The sequence below is a fragment of the Chiloscyllium plagiosum genome, chromosome 2, assembly GCF_004010195.1.
Source record: "Chiloscyllium plagiosum isolate BGI_BamShark_2017 chromosome 2, ASM401019v2, whole genome shotgun sequence".
NCBI lineage: Eukaryota > Metazoa > Chordata > Chondrichthyes > Orectolobiformes > Hemiscylliidae > Chiloscyllium > Chiloscyllium plagiosum.
In genome coordinates this window covers 82,224,523-82,247,404 of record NC_057711.1, presented here as the reverse complement: position 1 = coordinate 82,247,404, position 22,882 = coordinate 82,224,523, and the positions used below count along the sequence as shown (strand labels likewise).

At 39.4% G+C, this 22,882-nt stretch overlaps 1 protein-coding gene across 2 annotated transcripts in view; it reads left to right on the top strand.

Moving 5' to 3' along the window:
* LOC122561274 (ubiquilin-1-like) overlaps nucleotides 1-22,882 on the top strand; it is a 54,728-nt gene that overhangs the window by 19,793 nt on the left and 12,053 nt on the right. The window contains exons 3-8 of one of the 2 annotated variants that reach the window (XM_043712914.1): nucleotides 7,916-8,067; nucleotides 13,064-13,158; nucleotides 15,316-15,578; nucleotides 16,031-16,189; nucleotides 18,944-19,133; nucleotides 19,781-19,929. In XM_043712914.1, coding sequence (XP_043568849.1) covers nucleotides 7,916-8,067; nucleotides 13,064-13,158; nucleotides 15,316-15,578; nucleotides 16,031-16,189; nucleotides 18,944-19,133; nucleotides 19,781-19,929 — 1,008 coding nt within the window. The remainder of the gene's footprint in view (nucleotides 1-7,915; nucleotides 8,068-13,063; nucleotides 13,159-15,315; nucleotides 15,579-16,030; nucleotides 16,190-18,943; nucleotides 19,134-19,780; nucleotides 19,930-22,882) is intronic. The other variant, XM_043712915.1, reaches the window with a different exon arrangement.

The window sequence follows — 22,882 nt, the reverse complement described above, 5'->3', positions numbered from 1 at the left end:
CAAGTCAGACATCAAATTGAACCTCACATCTTGTCATAGTGGAATTTGAACTTGTCTCCTGGATTGTCAGTCTGATACACTGTTGTAGCCTGGATCTGCAAGTGTTGTTAATACTGACCCAAAATCTTCATTCCCATTTTTATTTCTGTTGAATTTCTGCAGTTTGCCTTTCATCAAATTTATGTTCAAAATGTTCATTTGTATAGTTTGAGCTTACTGACCAGTCTCATTCCTAGACAACCTCTTGAGGTTGATCTTGAAATGTTTGAAACAGCCTAGAATTGACCAGATGGGATATTGCACTTGGTTTAAGATAGTACCAGGTCACTATTTATTGACTTGTCCATACTTTGGACAAATTGAAATGATATATGGTGGATTTAAATTTGGAAACTGGTGTGTTTTTATGGAAATGCAAATGATATTATTGTAGGATTCAATGTATAAGAAGAAATGTAAAGAACAAGCTGAAAGCAGTAGATATGTATTTTGTAGTCATAGAGATGTACAGCACGGGAACAGATTCTTCGGTCCAACTTGTCCATACCGACCAGATATATCTCAACCCAATCTCGTGCCACCTGCCAGCACCCGGCCCATATTCCTCCAAACCCTTCCTATTCATATACCCATCTAGTTGCCTTTTAAATGTTGCAATTGTACCAGCCTCCACCACTTCCTCTGGCAGCTCATTCCATACATGTACCACCCTCTGCATAAAAATGTTGCCCCTTTAGGTCTCTTTTGTATCTTTCCCCTCTCACCCTAAACCTATGTCCTCTAGTTCTGGACTCCCCACCCCAGGGAAAAGACCTTGTCTATTTATCCTAGCCATGCTCCTCATGATTTTTATAAATCTCTAGAAGGTCACCCCTCAGCCTCTTACGCTCCAGGGAAAACAGCCCTAGCCTATTCAGCCTCTCTCTATAGTTCAAATCCTCCAACCCTGGCAACATCCTTTAATCACTGGTATATTTCTTTGTTGTGAATCATTAAACTATTCTCTTAAACATCTGCCATTGTTTGCCAACTGTCCTATTTGCTGAACTTCTTTCCCAGTCCACTCCATTCAGGTTTGCCCTCATATCTTTTTAATTACTCAACATACATTTAGCACAGGTATCTTCTAAACAAATTTCTAACTTTCATACTGCATGCTGAATTTCACCGTGTTACGGTCACTATTTCCAAAGGCAACCTTTACTTTGAGATAATTTATGATACCTGCCTTGTTACACATTACCAGATGCAAAAAACATTGATCCACGACATATTATTTGAGAACATGTCCTGTATCTGTAACTGGCATATATATCCTCATTTTAAAACCACCTCCCTTTTCTATTTTAAAGTTTTCTCTGCGGCCCTCGTTATTCAATTTGCCAGATTACAGTTTTGGTGAAGCCCATTCCACTGATGCAGCACCCTTCAACCTCAGTACTGATGTAAGTCTCCCATGAACAAATCCATTCCTCCTCTAAGCGCATATGAGTTTACGTACCTTATGCCAGTTTGCCTGTGACTCAAGTCGTACTAGCTTTTATTTATAGATATTTGTCTCACTTGCAAATAGAAAGTGTAGTTAAAAAGGACAGAATGCAGATTTAGAACAGCAGCATGGGAGTAGTTAGATATTTCTTTCAAAGAGCCAACACAGGCAAGATGGACTGACCAAGTTCCTTCAGTGTTGTAAAATTTTTGATTAAGGCAACCTGACCTCTGACTTGCCTTTGATTACTGGTAGTTAACAGAGCAGTGGGGTAGGAGTGATCGCTAATCATTTGCTTCAGATTTACCCCCATCACCAAAGGGCAACACCAGGCATCTGTTCAACACTTCGTGAAATTGTGGTTTTCTTACTCATTCATGGGCTAGAAAGAAGGAGAGGTCGTGCCTGACAAACCTGTTGGAGTTCTTTGAAGAGGTGACAAGTAGGTTAGACCGGGGAAACCCAGTGGATGTGGTCTACCTAGACTTCCAAAAGGCCTTTGATAAAGTGCCACACGGGAGGCTGCTGAGCAAGGTGAGGGCCCATGGTGTTCGAGGTGAGCTACTGGTATGGATTGAGGATTGGCTGTCTGACAGAAGGCAGAGAGATGGGATAAAAGGTTCTTTTTCGGAATGGCAACCAGTGACAAGTGGTGTCCCGCAGGGTTCAGTGTTGGAGCCACAGCTGTTCACATTATATATTAATGATCTAGATGAAGGGACTGGGGGCATTCTAGCGAAGTTTACTGATGATACAAAGTTAGGTGGGCAGGCAGGTAGTACTGAGGAAGTGGGGAGGCTACAGAAGGATCTAGACAGTTTGGAGGAGTGGTCCAGGAAATGGTTGATGGAATTCAATGTGAGCAAATGCGAGGTCTTGCATTTTGGAAAAAAGAATAGAAACATGGACTACTTTCTTAACGGTGAGAAAATTCGTTAAGCCAAAGTACAGAGGGATCTGGGAGTGCTAGTCGAAGATTCTCTAAAGGTTGACTTGCAGGTTGAGTCCGTGATTAAGAAAGCGAATGCAATGTTGTCAATTATCTCAAGAGGGTTGGAATATAAAAGCACTGTTGAGCTACTGAGACTTTATAAAGCTCTGGTTCGGCCCCATTTGGAGTACTGTGTCCAGTTTTGGTCCCCACACCTCAGGAAGGACATACTGGCACTGGAGCGTGTCCAGCAGAGATTCACACGGATGATCCCTGAAATGGTAGGCCTAACATACAAGGAACGGCTGTGGATCCTAGGATTGTATTCATTGGAGTTTAGAAGATTAAGGGGAGATCTAATAGAAACTTACAAGATAATACATGGCTTGGAGAGGGTGGACGCTAGGAAATTGTTTCCGTTAGGTGAGGAGACTAGGACCCGTGGACACAGCCTTAGAGTTAGAGGGGGTAAATTCAGAACATAAATGCGGAGACATTTCTTCAGCCAGAGTGGTGGGCCTGTGGAATTCATTGCCACAGAGTGCAGTGGAGGCTGGGACGCTAAATGTCTTCAAGGCAGAAATTGATAAATTCTTGATGTCACAAGGAATTAAGGGCTACAGGGAGAATGCGGGTAAGTGGAGTAGAAATGCCCATCAGCCATGGTTGAAGGCGAAGTGGACTCGATGGGCTGAATGGCCTTCCTTCCGCTCCTATGTCTTATGGTCTAGAAAAAATGCAAATAGGAGCAGGAGTAGGCAACTCAGTCCTTTCAAGCTGGTTCTCCATTCAATGTGATCACAGCTGATCATCCAACTCAGTACTCTGTTTCTGCCTTCACCCCATACCTTTGATTCCTTTAGCCCTAAGAAATATGTCCTGTCCCACCATCAGGACAGAACCGTAGACAGCTAGCTAATATTGAATCAATATCTGTCTATATTGAATGCAAATTGAAGAAAGTACTGAGGTGGTCTTTACAACCTGGAAAAGATGGATTTAAGACGACTCTGTCTTCTGTGTGTTAACCAGTTCTCAACCCACACTAACACATCACCTCTACCTCTACCATCGGGATGTGGGCATCACTGGCTTAGCCATCCCTAGACCTGGAGAGGGCATCGTGAGCTGTCGTCTTGAATCTCTGCAGTCCATATGGTTTAGGAAAACCCTCAGTGTTGCTTGGAGTTCCAGGACTTTGACCTAGCAACAGTGAAGGAATGGTGATATATTTCCAAGGCTGGGAGGGGAATTTGCCCATGTTTGTGTCTCTACTATTCTTGTCTTTCTAGATGGTCAATCTCACAGGAGGAACCTTGTTGGAGGAACCTTGGTGAGTTGCTGCAGTCCATCATGTAGATAGTATAGACTGCTGCCACTATTTGAAGGTGGTTGGGAAATGATTGCTTAAGATGTTAGAGGTAGTCAAGGGGGCTGTTTCTCCTGAACACTGCCCAGCTTCTTTTGTGTTGTATAACTCATCCAGGCAAGTGAAAAGTATTCCATCGCACTCCTTGTTTGTCGATAGTAGGATCGAGGAGTCATGGTATGAGTTCCTTGCCACAATATTCCTCGGCCCTGACCTGTTCTTATAGCCACTGTATTTATATGGCAAGTCCAGTTGAGTTTCTGGTCACTGATAACTCCAGTGTTGATAGCATGATGGTACTAGTAGATGTACATTGTGAACCCAATAACAAGTTGGAAGGAGCACGTTGACAAAGTACTACATCACTGTGCAAGGGCAGAAGGGCAGCCTGATAAAAGATCAACTACTTTCTAGCAGATTAGAAAATCAAACAAGCCATGCATAACAAGAAGGATTTGTGTTCAGAATGATTTTGGTCACAGTAATGGGTAAGAATGCAGAAGATTGTATTTTCATTTGTGTTCCATTGACCCGAGAGCTGTTTTATATTTGTAGAACTGGGTGGGCATTGTAGTTTTATTTGGACTACAGTGAGGGAGGTTTTGATTACTGAGCTGTTTTATGCTGCAATAGATGTGGAATAGTCCAGGCTGCTTGACTGATGTGAACATTTTTTTTTAAGATTACTTAGTGTGGAAACAGGCCCTTTGCCCTAACAAGTCCACACCGACTCGCTGAAGCGTAACCCACCCAGACCCATTCTCCTACATTTACCCCTTCACCTGACACTACGGGCAATTTAGCATGGCCAATTCACCTAACCTCCACATTTTTGGATTGTGGGAGGAAACCCGAGCACCCGGAGGAAACCCACGCAGACACGGAAAGAATGTGCAAACTCCACACAGAGTGTTGCCTGAGGCGGGAATTGAACCTGGGTCTCTGGCGCTGCGAGGCAGCAGTGCTAACCACTGCCACATGTTGCCCATTAATCAATATTTCACCTGTGCACGGTCTACAAACAGTATCTTCCTTATTTTCAGATTTAAAATATTTACTTAGCTATGCATTGCAATGCAAACAATTCCAATATTCAAGGGTGATTAGACTTTATAGTGTATGTCCTCCCAGCTTTTTATTTGTATTGTCTGTTTGTGGTAGTGTAAAAGCTTACTAATGTTAATGGCAGTTTTTAGAAAACAATGTCAGTCATCTTTATACTGTACATCATAAGAATGGCTCCTCTTTACCAGAGATTCAGATATTGGCCTTGTCTAATTGGATATTTAATTTACTCATTTCCATTTGTCTTGTTAATTGTATGATATGAAGGAAAGAAAATTGCATTTGCATTAATATTATGTGAAGAACTTTAATCTATTACTTCAAATTGCTTCATCATTGTCATTACTGATTTTCTGCTTAATGCTAATTCCAAATACATTTTAAGTTGTGTTTGGTTTCATTGGGTGCTTTTTAATAGTTAGTGACATAATTCATAAGGTTCATGTGTAAGCACCATGAGCGTGTATCATTCTTTTAAATTATCCTATTTCATTTTTGATGCAAAATAGCAACATCAGACTAGTTTGTGCTAATTTCAAGCCTCTTGTGAGTGTATAATATTCATACTGTGCCCACCCCCAATACAGCACTGAGCTTATAAAGTTTATTTAGCAATTGTCTTTGCTAATCTGTAGCATGCTATATCTCTGTAGTATCCCTTGATAAATAAACTTCAAATCCTAGGTCATGGTGCCAGTAAAAAAGTATATTCTGCAAAAATTAAGATAATATTGATTCTTTGTATCCAGATCCCAGTGAAGGTGATTGCTTTTCTTTCGATTTTGTTTCTTCATTAATTTTAAGTACCAGTTTGTTACAACTATTGTTAAAATGATTGATTCTGTAATTGCACTGACCAGTCCATGTTACATAATAAAAACATACATGATTCTAGTATTATGTTATTTCTTTATTATTCAGTTCACAATTTATTACAAGACTCCAGTTTCATGTTTCTAGCATGACTGTAGCAAGTAGTGCTTTACTGAAAATTCTTGTACTTCCACCAAATATTAAAGCACAATTCTGAACATCACGCACATGAAGCTAGTATAATAACAACATGGACACGAAAATATACTGTACTCCGTTCATCTTACCATCCCAAATCATTTTATTATCACGGTTGGATCGTCCATAATCAGGTCTTAATCATACTTTTTCTCTATAAACGTTGACTCGACCATATTTTTCAGACACTTAAAACAGGACTAAGTGGCCTTCCTTTAACTAGACAAAGTTCTCCTGTTGAACAATACTGAAAGGATTTCCTTGTTATGTGCTCACCTTCCAATAAAAACATGCAATATCACAATATCGATGGTACTTCATGTTCTCATTCCTAGTTAATATCACTGGGCAGTGGTAGGGAGTCACATCTCCATCCTGGCCTCAATGCTGTGGCTGAGATCCGCTGCACTTCCAATTTGAGGGAGTGTTTCCTTTCCATTTTTATTAGATGTGTCTGTGCCATGTACCAGGCAGCAACTGAATTGACGTTTTGGGTCTTTTGTAAGTGTAACTCAGAAACAGGCCTGGTTTTCAACATCGCATCTGCAAGTTTGACATGAGAAACTAGCTTTCAGCCTTCGGTTTGAAAACAAGATTAAGATGGGCGGCACGGTGACACAGTGGTTAGCAGTGCTGCCTCACAGCGCCAGAGACCCGGGTTCAATTCCCGCCTCAGGCGACTGACTGTGTGGAGTTTGCACGTTCTCCCCGTGTCTGCGTGGGTTTCCTCCGGGTGCTCCGGTTTCTCCCACAGTCCAAAGATGTGCAGGTTCGGTGAATTGGCCATGCTAAATTGCCCGTAGTGTTAGGTAAGGGGTAAATGTAGGGGTATGGGTGGGTTACACTTCGGCGGGTCGGTGTGGACTTGTTGGGCCGAAGGGCCTGTTTCCACACTGTAATGTAATCTAATCTAATCTAATCAGGTGGTTTGTATACTAGCACCAAATTCTCAACTTTAGTGTTTGCCTGGGTAGCAGTTAAAAATCTCGCCCCCTGCAATCTCCCTGTATCCAAGAATGTACTAGGTGTTTTCTAGTCAGCCTGTTCAGAGATGCTGTTATATACCTGCTGGAGCCCAGGCCCCCTGATGAAGAGATAGGGAATTCCCACTGCACCAGAAGTCACATTGATCTTAATTCTCTACTTTGTGAGAAGTAGCTCTGGACTAGTTTGTCTCCCTTCCTTGCTACCAAGTTTGTCATTTATTGACCAGATTTTACTTGAGCACAAACTGTAAACAGCAGAAATACGCTAATTATTCAATATGTTAAAATACGAACATCGGTCAACATTCTTCATTCCTTTCCTGAAGTGTTCTGAATTTCTGCATCTTGCTGAATAAAATGTTCCCTTTCCCAGTGTTTGTTCTTGTGCTTCTATAATACTACAGATATTGTTTGCACCAAAAACTGCTTACAATGAACCTAGATCCACTGACCATAAATATAGCTTGTGATAAGTATTCTATTTTTAATGTTCTAACAAAGAACTAACTTTCTTCCCCTAATAAGTATAACCTATTGAAACAATCCATTCCAGGTAACAGCTGTTATTAATGCATGCTATTATCCTTAGTAACAATGTTCTGTGAATTTGTAAGGATACAATGTGTCTTATTTTGAAGGCAAAGTCGCAGCAAACTGACCCATTTTCTGCTGAAATTCAATATTGCCATGCTAGATTGTTTGGTGTCCAGGGATGTGCAGTCTAGGTGAATTAGCCCTGGGAAATGCAGGGTCACAAGGATGGGGGTTGAGGTTTCTGAGCAGGTTTCTTTTTTTTTGGAGAGTCAGTATGAACTCAATGGACTGAATGGCCTCACACTGTAGGGATTATGTGATTCTATTTCCTCGTACTTACAGATGGCTTTTTTTTTTGTCCTGTTGTTCTGACGTGCGTACAAATTGACTTGCTAACTGACTCAAGAATGGAATCAGTTTACATCCCACGGACTGCCTGTACTTGTCTATTAATGTCTGAAACAACAGCCAGATGTTAAAGATTATTACTTGCAAAGTAATTACTGTCTCTTTTCTTTTTAAAAAAAAAGTTCAAGCAAGATATATCGAAACGATTCAAAGCACAGCCAGAACAACTTGTGCTGATATTTGCTGGAAAAATCCTTAAAGATGTCGACACACTTGCGCAGCATGGAATACAAGATGGACTTACAGTTCATTTAGTTATCAAAACTCAAAACAGGTAAATACCCATTTGCACTGTGAAATTCATATCAAACACCGTGAAAGGGAATTGGCTGGTCAAAGTACAATCCAGGATATCTGAAGACCTGTTTAAGTTAACTAGTATGAACCATTGCAACGGAGAATGCTGCTGAGTATATATGAAGTTGCTTCAGTGTTTGCATCTACTTTTGAGTAGAAGATATAATAGCTGGCGGAAAACCTTTTTATTTGATTCAAAAATACCTGGAGTATCTCGGCCAAGTCACTTCACTGAAATGACAATTTTCCCACTGTGCTTCTGCTGGCTCTAAAGAGACCCAGTTGGCCGTATTGCCCTGTTTCTGTTCTGTAGCTCTGCAAGATTTTCGCTTCAAATGTTTGTCTAATATTTATTTTATAAGTTACTGAATCTGCTTTAACCATCTCCTCTGGTAGGGCATTTGCAGGTCCTAGCAACTTCTGCTTGTATATACAAAATGAAGTTTTTCTTATGTCATCACTTTTTTTTTTGGCAAATATTTAAGTCACTCCCCCCAGTTAATAATGCTGCTTCTGCTAGAAACTGATGGTATATCTCCTCTAAGTATTTGCAGTGACTCAGCCTTTCCAATTCTCTATGGTAAAGAATTACTAACATTCACTACTCCAAGATAAGGAATTCCTTCATAATCTCTGTTTTAAATGACTATCTGTTTATTCTGTGACTAAATCCTCGTTCAAGCTCTGTCCATTATTGGAAACATCATTTTAACATGACAATGTTAAAAATCTCAATATTGTCTGTTTTAGTAAAATCACCTTCTAAATTGCAAATGCCTAATCCGATTGTTTTAAATTATCACCTTTTTATCCCAGTAATCAGTCTACTAAATAATCTGTTAATTGCACTGTATATCAGTTGTGACGAGATGTGTCTTTAAGAGGGTTTTGTTCTGTCCTGTTTCTCTTGAAGAGGCATGTTGTAAACCTGGACTAAGGTATCTGCTCTATGGAAAGCAGAGTGAATAACTTCTGTGTTTTAAAAAATATAGATAAAAGCATGAGTGGGTGGAGTTTTGTTTTCAGTTGTTGAAGCTGGGGTTTTGCAGTTGAGGCTGCTCAATGTAGTTTTCTCTCTGCTGCAAAAAGCTTGAGTTCAATCTTTGCTGCTAGACTCATTGTTTATGGACTGGAGATAGCACATGACCGACTGTGTTTTGCTAAATTTACCTTTGCCAAGGGTGTGTTTATGGTATGCTGCTATATTTGAACAGTTGATGATGACTGGTAGTTTTTAAGTATTATATTGTTTTAAATATTTTGATATGGTTAAAGTTGTGCTTTTTTCCTTTGTATTTTAACCATAGTAAGAATAGAGTGTGTTTTGCTTAAAGCCAAGTAGTTTGACCAATCAAATCATATCTGGAATGCTGTGTCTTATACTTGCTTTTAAGTAATATTACGGTCCAGGCTATATCCTTTTGAGGGGGTTGAATCTGGTCCATAACACAGTACATCCTTTCTTAGGGGGATCAGAACTGTACACAGTGCTCCACGTGTAGACTCAGCAACATGCTGTACAGTTAATAAGATTTATTTGTAAACTCCTAGCAATAAGAGGTCAAACTTCTATTTGTTGTACTTGCAATAGTAATTTTTCTTATGCTTCATATACAAGAGCACCAAGATCCCTGTGCACTTTTTGGAGTCTGTTTAATTAATAGTATGTTCCATCTGCCACAATTTTGCTCATTCACTCAACTTCTAGATGTCCTGTTGCAAATCCCTGATATCCTCATGACAGCATGCCTTTCCATCTATTTTTGTATCAAGTTTGGATACATCGCATACTTGCCCCTCCTCCAAGTCATTAATATAGATGGCAAATAAATGAGGCCATAGGACTGATTGTGTTTTTCCAAGTTGAAAATACCCATTGATCCCAACTTTATCTTCTGTGTTTTTAAAATATCCTCAATCCATCCATTACCCCCAATATCCTGAGTTCCTACCCTGTGCAATAAACCTTTGTGGCATTTTATTGAATGCCCCTGGAAATCCAAATACACTAACCCTAACCTTAGCAATTCCACTTTATGAACTTTGCTACTTACGTGTTGAAACAGCTCTAGCAGATTTGTCAAATGGCAGATGTTAAGCTAACTGACTTGTAGTTTCTTGCTTTCTGTCTCCCTTCTTGAACAGGGATGTCACAATATCAGCTTCTCAATCTACTGGAACCTCCTGGAGTCCAGTGAGTTCTGGAGCATTTCTCACTAATCTTCTTTTGTCTCTAGTTGCTTCCTTTAAAACCCTTAAATGCAACTTTCGGGCCTTGAAAAGGGCCATGTTTTGTGTGGGCTGCTGAATGCAAAACCTTCAGCAGTAACTACTTCTTCTGTTTCTTATTCCTCTTCAGAAATATTGAGGTTAAACATAATCGGGGGGGGGGGGGGGTTGGAGACAAAACAAGTTTCAGTCATTTGACTTTGGGCATTGTTCTGTCTTTTTGCCACAGAATTGCATTTTATTTCTCCCGTCAGTTACTGTCTTTAGAACAATTTGAAAGATGCAATTGTAGAAAGTTTGAGGCAATTTTAATATTTATTACTTTTGGTTGCTCAGTGAGAATGTTTTGGTCAGGTGTGCAATCAGCCTAATGGGATGATGTCCCCTTTTGTTTTTGACATAGTTTGAAATTGGCTATTTGTGTTCAAGTTATTAAGGGCAGTGGTCCTAATATTGATCTTTTGGGAGCACTACTATGCAGTCTGAGAAACAACCTACCTCTGTTCTGTCCCTTAGCCAATTCTGCATCCATGGAGCTGTTGCTCCTTTAATCCCATGCACTTTATTTTCACTGTGGCACTTTCAAGGAGTTTGCTAAAGTCCACATAATAATGTCAATCACCCTCCCTTCTTTAACTTTTGCAAAAAAGTGCTACCTGAACAAAAGATAAGCTAAAAAGCAAGGTCATCTTATGTCCCTTCATTATTTGGAATCGTCTGTAAAGACCTAGAAGTTATGTGTTTAATTTATAATGCACAGTCATTTAAACCTCTAGAATTATGATGGTTAGGAATTCCAGGATTTTGAAAGGAAAATGTAGGGTTCAACTCCATTTCTTAAAACAGTACACCTTACATCTTCAGCTTTGGGTTTAATCCAATATTGACAAACTGGAAGTGTTCTCTGACTGCAGGGGTATTACCAGAAGTGTTGGTGACCATTCATTGACAATTGGGCATGAGCCTGGAGCACAATCTTGCTTAGAAGTTGAGTTTATTTTGATTAAAATCTCTTGAGACCATAGGGTTGCTATTGTTGGAAATAGAATTTTGGTGTAATATATGAACATAAGAAATAGGAGCATCTGGTCCACTGATTCTTCTCTGTCATTCAATAAGATCATGGCTGATCTTTTTATGGACTCCACTGCACTTATCCACCTGCTCACCATAACCCTTAACTCCTTTACTGTTCAAAAATCAATCTATCTTTGCCTTAAAAACATTCAATAAGGTGGCCTCAACTGATTCACTGTGCAGACAATTCCACAGATTTACAACTTTTTGGGTGATGAGGTTTCTCCTCAACTCAGTCTTAAATCTGCTCCTACTTGTTTTGGAGCTATGCCCCTTAGTTCTGGTTTCACCTGCGAGTGGAGACAACTTCCCTGTTTCTATCTTTTATAATTTAAAATGTTCGTATAGGACTTCCCACCCCGCCCCAAACCTCCCTTTCACCTAAATTCCATTGAATATAGTTCCAATCTACTCAATCTCCCAACATATGCTAACCTTCTCGATTCTGGATTCAACTTAGTGAGCCGCCTCTGCACCCCTTCCAGTGCCAGTACATCCTTTCCCAAATAAGGAGACTAGAAGTGTATGTAGTACTCCAGGTGTAGCCTCACCAACACCCTATACTGCTGCAGCATAACCTCCCTTTCTTCTGCCAATGATGGGCAATATTCTATTTGCCTTAATTACCTGCTGCATTTGCAAGCCATCTTTTTTGTGATTCATGCACAAGGACACCCAGGTCCCTCTGCACAGCAGCATGCTGCAATTTTTCACCAATTAATAGCCTAGTTTGCTGTTGTTCATACCAAAATGTGTGGCCTCACATTTGCCAAAATTGTACTCTATCTACCAGACTCTTGCCCACTCACTCAACCTACCTATATCCCTTCCTGGATTTTCAGTGAACTCTGCACACTTGTGCTGTACCACTCATCTTCATGTTATCTGCTAACTTTGACATGCTACACCTAGTCTCAACTCTAAATCATCTGTGTAAATTATAAGCAGTTGTGGCCCCAGCATTGATCCCTTAGGCACGCCACTAGCCAATCAGAAAAACATCTATTTATCCCCACTCTTTGCTTTCTGTTAGTTAACCAGTCTTATATCCATGCTTATACATTATCCATAATGCAGTGTGCACCTTCATCTTATGCAACAGCTTTTTGTGCAGTACCCTGTTTCAATGCCTTCTGGAAATCCAGATATACCACATCTACCAGTTTCCCCATTGTTCACCGTGCTCATAATGTCCTTGAAGAATTTCAGTAAATTAGTTAAACAAGTTAAACTTGTCTTTCATGAACCTATGTTGTGTCTGCTTGATGGAGTAATTTCTATATCAATGCCTTGCTATTTCTTCCTTGATTATAGATTCAAGTATTTTCCTCCCTACAGAGGTTAAGCTAACGGGCTTACAGCTACTCGCTTTTCACCCACCTCTTTATTTGCGTCAAATTTGCTGTTTTCCAATCTGCCGGAACCACCTCAGGCCAGCAAATTTTGGACATGGTAGGAGATGCTGTTCTGATGTGGACCTAAGGCACAATGTTAAGGGACCTCACTACTAAAGTTTGGGCTTGCTTGAGCTGAGATTAGATGTCTGAGATGTGTAGTTATCCATAACCTCACCAAAAATATACTTGACTGTGATCAACTTGAAAGCATTCACATTCCACAAATTATCAAAACAACATTGTTCTAAAAAGTCTCCCATTGTCTTTAAGGCCTCCGGAGCAACAGAGCCAACCTGACAGCCAAAGCAGTACTGCAACTACTTCAGCAACGTCTGATAGTACAGCCTCAACTACCAGTAGCCTTGGTAAGTCTAATCAAAAGAAAGTTCAATAAGTCTGCAGAAGGCTACCAGCTTATCAGCTTGGTGGCCTGAGCACCAAGAGCCTGTTCAGTACTGTAAGCACTAAATTCACTTCCAAATTATCTCATTATTCATACAAATTTGTTAGATGCGAATGCGTTTACACAGTAAGAGAAAATCCCTTTCATTACCATGATCGTTAGTCTTCATTTGGTAAATATATGTTGCTTTTACAATCCTGTTAGAATTGATGCAGGTTGTATGTGAGATTGGGAAAGAATTAATGTGCAGACAAAGCTAAGAAAACTTGACAAGGACAACGAGTCTGTCAAACATCCCAGATGCTGAAAGTGCATTTTACAAGCACCGTCATATATATTTTGAATAATCAGCAACAATGTGAGGAAAACAGTTTAGGCTACTTTAGGAAGAGCTTTGCAATGTATCTTTTTTACATTTTACATTACATTACAGTGTGGAAACAGGCCCTTCGGCCCAACAAGTCCACACCGACCCACCGAAGCGAAACCCACCCATATCCCTACATTTACCCCTTACCTAACACTACGGGCAATTTAGCATGGCCAATTCATCTCTCAGATCCTTGAATGTAATCAGACAAGCTCCATCTTTTGCTTATGCTTCTGTGCCTTCAGAAGTCTTAATTTTTGTTATTTTGAGGAATGTGGTTTTTCACAATGATCTGCCATTGTGCAACAAATTAAATTTTGCATTGGGGAAAGTAAAGCTGTTTATGTTACTTTACTTATTACTATAGCCAACCTTCCAGCTACAAGTCATGTTAGATGAAAAGTTGGAAGTAGCATGTTGGAACCATGTAAATCACAAGTATATGGACGTACATGGAATAGTGTAGGTTAGGTGAGCTTCAGATTGGTATGACAGGTCAGCACAACATCGAGGGCCGAAGGGCCTCTACGGCACTGTAATGTTCTATGTTCTATCACGATGATAGGGACCTACTTACTTTTGGCTTCCTGCTACAAAAGTATGTCAGAGGCTACAGTGCAGAACTCACCTCCTGGCTTGTTAAAGCCTGTCCAGTCTACAGGCACAGTTTAGGGGTATAATGGAATGCTCCCCATTTGTCTGGATACTTAAAGCTTTAGCAATACTGAAGAAGCTTGACACCAACCAGGACCAAGCAGCCCACTTCCTTGGCATGATATCCTCAACTGATTACTCCCTCTGCCACTGATGCGCAGCAGCAGCAGCAATGTGCACTATCTACATGATGCACCACAGGACGTCACCATGATTTCTTAGTACTTTACAAACTCTCAACCACCATCATCTAGAACGGCAAGGCCATGGGATGGATAGGAGCATTATCACCTGTACATTTCTCTTCAAGCCACTTACAACCCTGACTTGGAAATATCACCATTCCTTCAATGTTGTTCATTCAGAATTTGAAGCTCCCTCCATAACAGGGTTGTGGGCCTACATAAGGTACATGGACTGCGCAGTTCTAAAGGCAGTTCACCACTACTTTGTCAACAGCAACTAGAGATGGGAAAAACATTCCTGACTCAGTCAGCAACACCAACAGCCCATAAAGAAATTTTTGACCAACTCTTTTTTTTAAAACAACAATTGACAATGGTTTCCCGGTTCCCGTTAGACTAGCTTTTTTATTTACAGGTTTACGAATTGATAGCAAAGCCATTGAACATGCAGTGATGTGGCTAGATTCTCTCTTGAGCAAGGGTATTGCTCTGCATTTGTGTGGCATGAATGTTACTTGCCACCTATAGCCCAAACCTGCATGATGTCCAGGTCTCTGCATGTGCACACTAAATAAATCAGCATCTGACATATCGGAAATGGTGCCAAACATTATTGAATCATGCCTCACTTCTGACCTTTTAATGGCAGAAGGTCATTGACAAAACAACTGAAAGTGGTTGGGCCTAGGAACTTGTACAGGGATGTCCTGTGGCTGAGATAATTAGCCTCCAATAATCTTTGTGTTTGGTATGACTGCAAGCCAATTTCTCTGAAGTTTATTCATTTGTGATTGCATGTGACAGTTGGCTGTAGAGTTCTGTTGAACCTATGATGTTTCCTTTGAAAAAAAACTTGTTTGAAGTATGTGAGTTATATTCCAGCAGTGACCTATTACCTTGTGTGTTCCAGGTGGATTGGGAGGACTTGCAGGTTTGAGCAGCTTGGGACTGAATTCTTCCAACTTCCTGGAATTACAGACTCAGATGCAGCGACAGCTTATGTCAAATCCAGAAATGATGTCTCAGATAATGGAAAACCCATTTGTACAGAATATGCTATCTAACCCAGACATGATGAGACAGTTAATTGTGACTAACCCACAGATGCAGCAGTTGATTCAGCGAAATCCAGAGATTAGTCACATGCTTAATAATCCAGACATAATGAGACAAGTAAGTCGGAATGAGCAAATGGAGAGATCACTTTTTTCCATGTCCTGAAAAAATAATTGTATTGCAAAAGCTACTCTATTCTTTCAGAACCGAGCAAATTAAATTCTCTTTTCACAATGCTGACAGGCTGAGGTGTCCTATGAAAACCTCAAAGAAGGCAAGAGCAGTTCTAATCGCTGAATTGCCTTTCATTGTTCTGCTGTATATCTCCATACTTAGTACAATTTTACTTGCCTCAAATGCCATGGGACTATATTTAATAGAGATTTGCAATAGATGGTCTTTTAAAAATGTTTTCATTGTAGAAAGTGTATTGATGCAAGCATAATTTTCAGTAAGTCTAAATTCTGTGTATCAAGTTACTGTTTTGGCCATATTTTATTTTGTCTTTTTGAACACTTGTGCACTATTGTCCGCCTGGTTAGTTTAACTATCGTTGTTTTTACAACTAGACTTTGGAACTTGCTCGAAATCCAGCTATGATGCAGGAAATGATGCGAAACCAAGACCGAGCACTTAGCAACCTAGAAAGTATCCCAGGTGGTTACAATGCTTTAAGGCGAATGTACACTGACATCCAGGAACCAATGTTAAATGCTGCCCAAGAACAGGCAAGTGAGCAATTATTGTCATTCCTTCAGCAGGAAAAAATATTTTTTTTAAATTTTTGTTCCAGTTCCACATCCTAATTGGGTAGAAATACTGCATTTGTGCCCTAATTTTTCTTTTATAAAGGCAGGTGGCATACATGAATGCTTAACTGCACACTAACCAAATTTTTGTCATACTTGTGTTACAATATGGATTAAAGGATTTGAATGTAATTTTCAGACTGGTACATGGTCCTAAGTTGCATGTTGATAATTTCTTTACATTTCAAGGACATTGATTCCTATGGTTTCTATTTTGGTTATATTTTTGTTTAATTTTTATAATTTTCTTTTAAATTTAAAAAAAATTGGCCCCCCTTCTGTGATCAACAAATGCTGAAGCGTCAATGATTTGTCTTCTGCACTGATTTATTTTGATGTGGAGTTGCTGGTGTTGGACTGGGGTGGACAAAGTTAAAAATCTCTCAACACCAGGTTATAGTCCAACAGGTTTATTTGGAAGTACGAAGTACTTGACAAAGGAGCAGCGCTCCAAAAGCTAGTACTTCCAAATAAACCTGTTGGACTATAACCTGGTGTTTTTATCTCTGATTTTTTTTTTATTTTAAATATTCAGTTGCAGACTTGGATAAATTTGAATTGAGATTAAATAGGCAATTCTGATAGTTTCCAACAATCTTCAAAAAGGTTAATGCTTGGTCTTTTTAAATCCAAGTTGGATGACACTACAAGTTTTAGTATTTCTAATGACGCTTCAAAGAAATATTCTCTTTTCAGAGTTTTTGGTTCCTGTCTGTTCTGTGCACATTACTTGAATAATGGATGAGTCAATACTATTTGTTCACAAACAAAATTGCCTTTAGCCTGAATTGTAAATTGTTTCTCCGCACTGACATCCTCTTTTCCCTCATTCCTGAAACAAAGTATTCGGGTTTTTAAAAATAATATATACCTTTTTTTTGTTAATTGAGTGCTGCTTTATTTAAAGACTGAGGGCAAATGATTTTTTAAAGAAAATTCTTGTGTGGGATGTTGGTGTCATTGGCAAGACCATCTTTTGCTCATCCCTGGCTCTCTTTGAACTGATTGACTGCCTAGACCACTTCATAGGGCAGTTAAGTGCCACAGTGCTGTTGGTCTGGAGTCACGTGTGGACCAAGTCAAGAAAAGACAGCAGATTGCTTTCCCTAAAGGTCATTTGTGGATCAGATGGGTTTTTGCACAATCAACAATGGTTATGTGATTGTCATTGGGCTTTTATTGGATTCAGCTTCCGGTGGGATTCAAACCCGGCTACAAAGTGCATCAGTTTGGGTTCTGGATTACTCGTCAAGTAAAATTACCACTGTACCAGAGCTCCCCAAATAAGCTACAAGAGATTACTGCACATTGAAGAAGATTCATGTAGAAAACTAATTCACTCCAGAACTAGGTGCATCCTTCTTAAGTTTGGGCTGAGGCACATGGATATCATTATTCTGCATCTAGCTGTACAACATCTGACCCTGGTCTTTGCAGTATATGTTCCATTTGTCAATATGCCATAGATTTAATGGGCTAAATGGCTACGTTGTGTGTTATGATTCTAAGATTACATTTCTATGTAAATGCAAAAAGCTAATTGTGTATATATGAAATGTTAACTCTCAAGCAATTCTATAGTTGCTGTAAACCTGAAATAAAGCCAAAAATGCTGTGAATATTCAGGTCAGGCAGCAATTGTGGAGAGATGTACCAATTCTTTTAACGCACAGGCAGGAAAAAAAGGCAAGACAAGTTGTAATAGTTGTGTGAGAATGGAGGATGGCAATGATAAGGTGACATGAATGATGGTGGAAGACAAAAAGGCAATATGAAATCTAAAGAAACTAGAGATGAGTCTGGAAGAGTTGTCAGAAAAAAACTGAAACTCTCATTGTGATCTGAAATTGTTAACTCATGTTAAAGCTGGAAGATTGTAAAATGCATCTTTTAAAAGATGATATGGCGCTCCTTGAACTTGACTGGACATCTGCAAAGTTGAGGTCTGAAATAGCTAGTGACCAAGAAGTTCAGAGTCATACTTATGGACTCAATGGATACATGAAACAATGAATTCGCCAAATTTGTGTTCGGGGAAGAAACCACGTGTAGTTGATGTTGAACTAGTAGAGACTCCTCATATCTCGATCAACTGAAGGGAATAAATTATTTCAATTGTAGTAATCTACTCCATATTCAATACATGAATACCATAATTTGTTTACTAAATATATCCTGTTGCTCAAACCTCCCAACTATAAGAGCCTGTTGTAAAACCAAAATCCATAAAGCTGTTTTGCAAACAAGTGGCTAAATTATCAAAAGTTTTGAGTTAAATCAAGGAATAAGCAATTTTCCAAATGATATTTTGCCAAAATGATTTGCTAAAAATTTATGTTTGAAAAAGAACATTTTAGTCAGCAAATCATATCTTGTGCATACATGAAATTTGAAACTTTAAAACAAAAATTTGGTAACCCAGTTTTTGAAGTTGTGATGTTTTGTCCCAAAACAAAAGCAGTTTTTTTTTTGTTGGTGGTTAAATTAGCTTCCAAAAGTAAACTGTTGCCACCAGTTTGAAAATTGATTCTCGGGCTTTTTAAGTTTCAAATCTTGAATGGGATGGTACAGGATGTTGGCAACATTTAAATGAAGCTTGAGCTATGTTTTTGATGTCAGTAAGTTGAAATATGATCTTTGTGAGGTCTAAATTGTGTTTCATTTTTACTCTAGTTTGGGGGCAATCCCTTTGCATCCTTAGTAAGTAATCCTGACGGAGGTAATCAGCCATTACGCACAGAGAATCGAGACCCTTTGCCTAATCCCTGGGCTCCCCTGTCAAGTGCACAGACACCTACAAGTACAACCACAAGTGGAACTACCAGTCAATCTACAGCGTCCAGTCTAGGAGCTGGATTGGGAGGTAAAGATCCTTTGTGAGCTCACGAGAGTGTAAGCATTCATTTGGCTCTGTTTCTTTACATTTTTAAAACCATAAATTGCAAAAAATGATAACTTCATTTAATGAATTTATTAAATTGAATACAAGCCAGTACATGCTAGAATTGCATTTGTTTTTTGTTAAATTTGTCTTGCAAAGGAAACTGTATTAACGAGCGACAACTCAATTTTTCAAAAATAGTTTAATATTTTGATGCCTCAAAAGAAAAGGTTCCAAAGGCTTGCAGTGCACTACAAAGAAGTTCTTAATATAACAAATCTTTTTAAAAAGACATTGCATCATCCTTCTTGAGAACTCTCCTCTGCTGTGGCGCAGTGATTGTATGCAGCAGTGCCAAGTGATAATTTGGTATTTCTTAATGGCAGGCATCTCCTGATAAGTATATTTCTTATTCTGTTTCCTTTTCTCTTTCCCTTTCCAGCTGTATCTCTTACACACATGATGTTTTCCTATTTTTTTATTCCCTCCCTCTTTACCTCTCCCATACCTGCACCACTGGTGTGCTAATCCTGGGAGTAGGAGCTCAGTTCCAGGGGCAACCTACTGGAACATCCATTGCCTACCTACATTTGTGAAGTCCTAAACTTATTAAATGATCTTTTTCACAGCAGGATCTGGTATGTTCAACACACCAGGTATGCAGAGCTTATTGCAGCAGATCACAGAAAACCCACAACTCATGCAGAACATGCTCTCAGCGCCTTACATGAGGAGTATAATGCAATCCTTGAGTCAGAATCCTGACCTTGCAGCACAGGTACAGACCCAGATATCTCTCATTGTATTCTCTATAAATTAACTGTACCAGACAATAACATTTGTATTTTGAAATAATCTGTGACTTACTTAAAGTGCAGCATTTAACAGATAAATGTGATCACCATTCTGCTACAGCAATATTCTATAAACTGCATTAAGATGGACAAATTACTATTTTTCAGTGATAGTTGAGGGAAGAGTCTTGATACTAAAAATTTGGAAAGCTCCCTATTCTACTTTTTAATACAACAGGCTTTTTAATATTAACCTAAAACAGACAAGCTTCAGTTTAATGTCTAATACAAACAAAAGCACAGGTAACAATGTAACACTTGTGCAGTGCCATCTTAAGTGATGATGTTCTCGATTGGGATTTCAAACCACATTTTCATCTCTTGGTTAGTAAATTGTTACTGTCTGAAATTTGAAGTTACACTGCATTTGAGTTCAAGGTTAACCAGTTACATTTTCAATGTTGGTAACTAATTGGTCACTTAAGACTTTGGTGTTCAAAGGTCCAAACTAATGAACATAAGCATTGAATTGTTTTGCAAATTCATGATATGTAGCCTTGATACCTGTGATTTCAACTGCTATGATTTTGACATGTTCAGCTTGTGACTTTATAATCACTCTTGCTTGCAGCACAATCCACATCAAAAAGTGTTTTTTTTCTCTCAATTTTTCCCCTTGAAACAATATGGAAACATGATGATTAAATCAAAAAAAATGTCCAAATTTAATGTCAGTCTAGAAATCTCCATGGTTACTTGATTGTGGACTTCGATTACAGCTGAACTTGATCTTGGTCTGATCAAACACTGTGTACACAATTTCTGAAGGGTGTTACTGGATATCCCATTAGATCAGAACCCCTATTTGAAATTTCCTCCATCTCACCTGCCTTAGTAAAAGGGCATTGTGTGCAGGGCATCTGCAGCCTTTGATAGGTTGACTGCATTCTCTTCCTTCAGGATTGCCTTTGAGTTCCATTCATATCTATCTAGTCACAGTCAGGGAATTAACTGTAAAAGCTTATCTTTTTACTCTCACCTGGCTATACTTCTGATGTTTCCCAAAGATAAATCCTTGGCCCCTTCTATTTGTCTGATCACAGTGACAGAAGGCCCAGTGCCAGTTACTACAAATCCATCTCTTCCTCACCATCCAGTGTCTAAACCATTCCTTTGTCTTTAAATTGTCAATTGATGGTCTGACATCCAAATTGGGATAAGCAGAAATTTTCCTCCAACTAAACACTGGGAAAAGTAAAACCATTTTAGTCCTTGTCACGAACTTGTAGTCTCTGAATGACATTATTATCCATGGCAACTCTAGGCTGAACCGAATATTCACAACCTTGGGAGTTATACTTCGCCTCAGAATGAGCTTCTACTACATAATCCATGCCATCACTTAGAGCATCTGTTTCCACTTCACATCTGTCATAGTTCATCTGCTGAAACTCTGGTCAGTGGTACTCCCAATAATTCCAACACACTCTCTTTCCAATGACCCTCAGTTTGCTAATTTAGTGTACTCAATATCTGTGCACAGCCTGTCTCCAAATCGTGTTCCCACTTGCTTGTTGGTCTGTGGTGTCAGCTAATCAGACAACGCCTCTGTTTTAAAATTCTCATTCTTTTCCAATCCTCCTCCTCCTCTATTCTCCTTTAGCCACACACCCCTCTGATATCTATGTTCCTTTAATCCATCATTTTGTAAGTTATGTCATGGGATATGGGTGCTGATGGGAAGGCCCATCCTGAATTACCCTTAAAGTTAATTTTAGGTCTTTAGTCCTGCTTTGGGCTGAATAGAATTCAGGAGATACTGTAAGTGATCAGCCACCGCATATTCCCCATACTGCCATTACCATTACCATCATCATCAAGCCAGGGTATGAACCCTGGTTCAGTGAAGGGTACAGGAGGAGTGCCAGATCTGTCTAAAACTAAGGTATCAACCTCGTGAAGTAACTACACAGGACTGCTTGCATGCTAAATCACAAAAGCTCTATTCAATAGAGAAGGGTAAACAATCCTACAACAAATAGAGTGGAGGCATTCTGCAGTGAGGTAAAGTTTTGCAGTCACCAAGTCTCTGTTTTGTCTCAGCAATGTAATGGAGACCATATTTGTGAGCAGTGAATAAGATAGACTAGATTTAAAGAAGTGCAAGTAAAATGCTGCTTCACCTTTGAATTTGTTTTGGGTTTTGAATGGTGTGGTTACACATGAATGGCTAAGTGTTAGATCTGCGATTTCATGGGCATGCCTCATGGGGAATGAGGAAGTGTGAGGAGTGATGGAAGAGTGGAGCTGGAAATGGTGGAACTGGCGAAATACGTATAGCCCACGTCCATATCCCTCTAAACCTTTCCTGTCCAATATATTTTAAATGTAATTGTACCTGCCTCTACCACCTCATCTGATAACTCATACCATACAGGCATCACCTTCTGAATAAGTTGCTCCTCAGGTCCCTTTTTTAATCTTTGCTGTTCTCCTTTATCTACGCCCCCTCATGATTATATAAACCTCTGAAAGGTCATGCCTCAGCCACCTACGCTCTACAAGCACAAGTCTGAAGTGCAGTGGAATACTGTTCACTCACCTTGAGTGCAACTCTAACAACATAAACTGGACATAAACTTTCAGAGTAATTTCAAAGGAATGTGGACACAGCTAGTTGGAGGACTGGAAGGAAGGACTAGTTGAGCAGCAATGGTAGGTAATTCAGAAAATAGTTAATGGATTGCAGCAAAACATATGTCCCAGTGAGAAGAGGATAAGCCAAGCATAGTTATAGCTTAAAATCAAAAGAAAATGTATTAAATGTGGCAATGATTTTTGGTAAGCCAGAGGATTGGGGAAAGTGTTTTTTAAACCAACAAAAGACCATCCAAACTAATAATAGAGAGAGAGAGAGAGAGAGAGAAGGTAAACTTT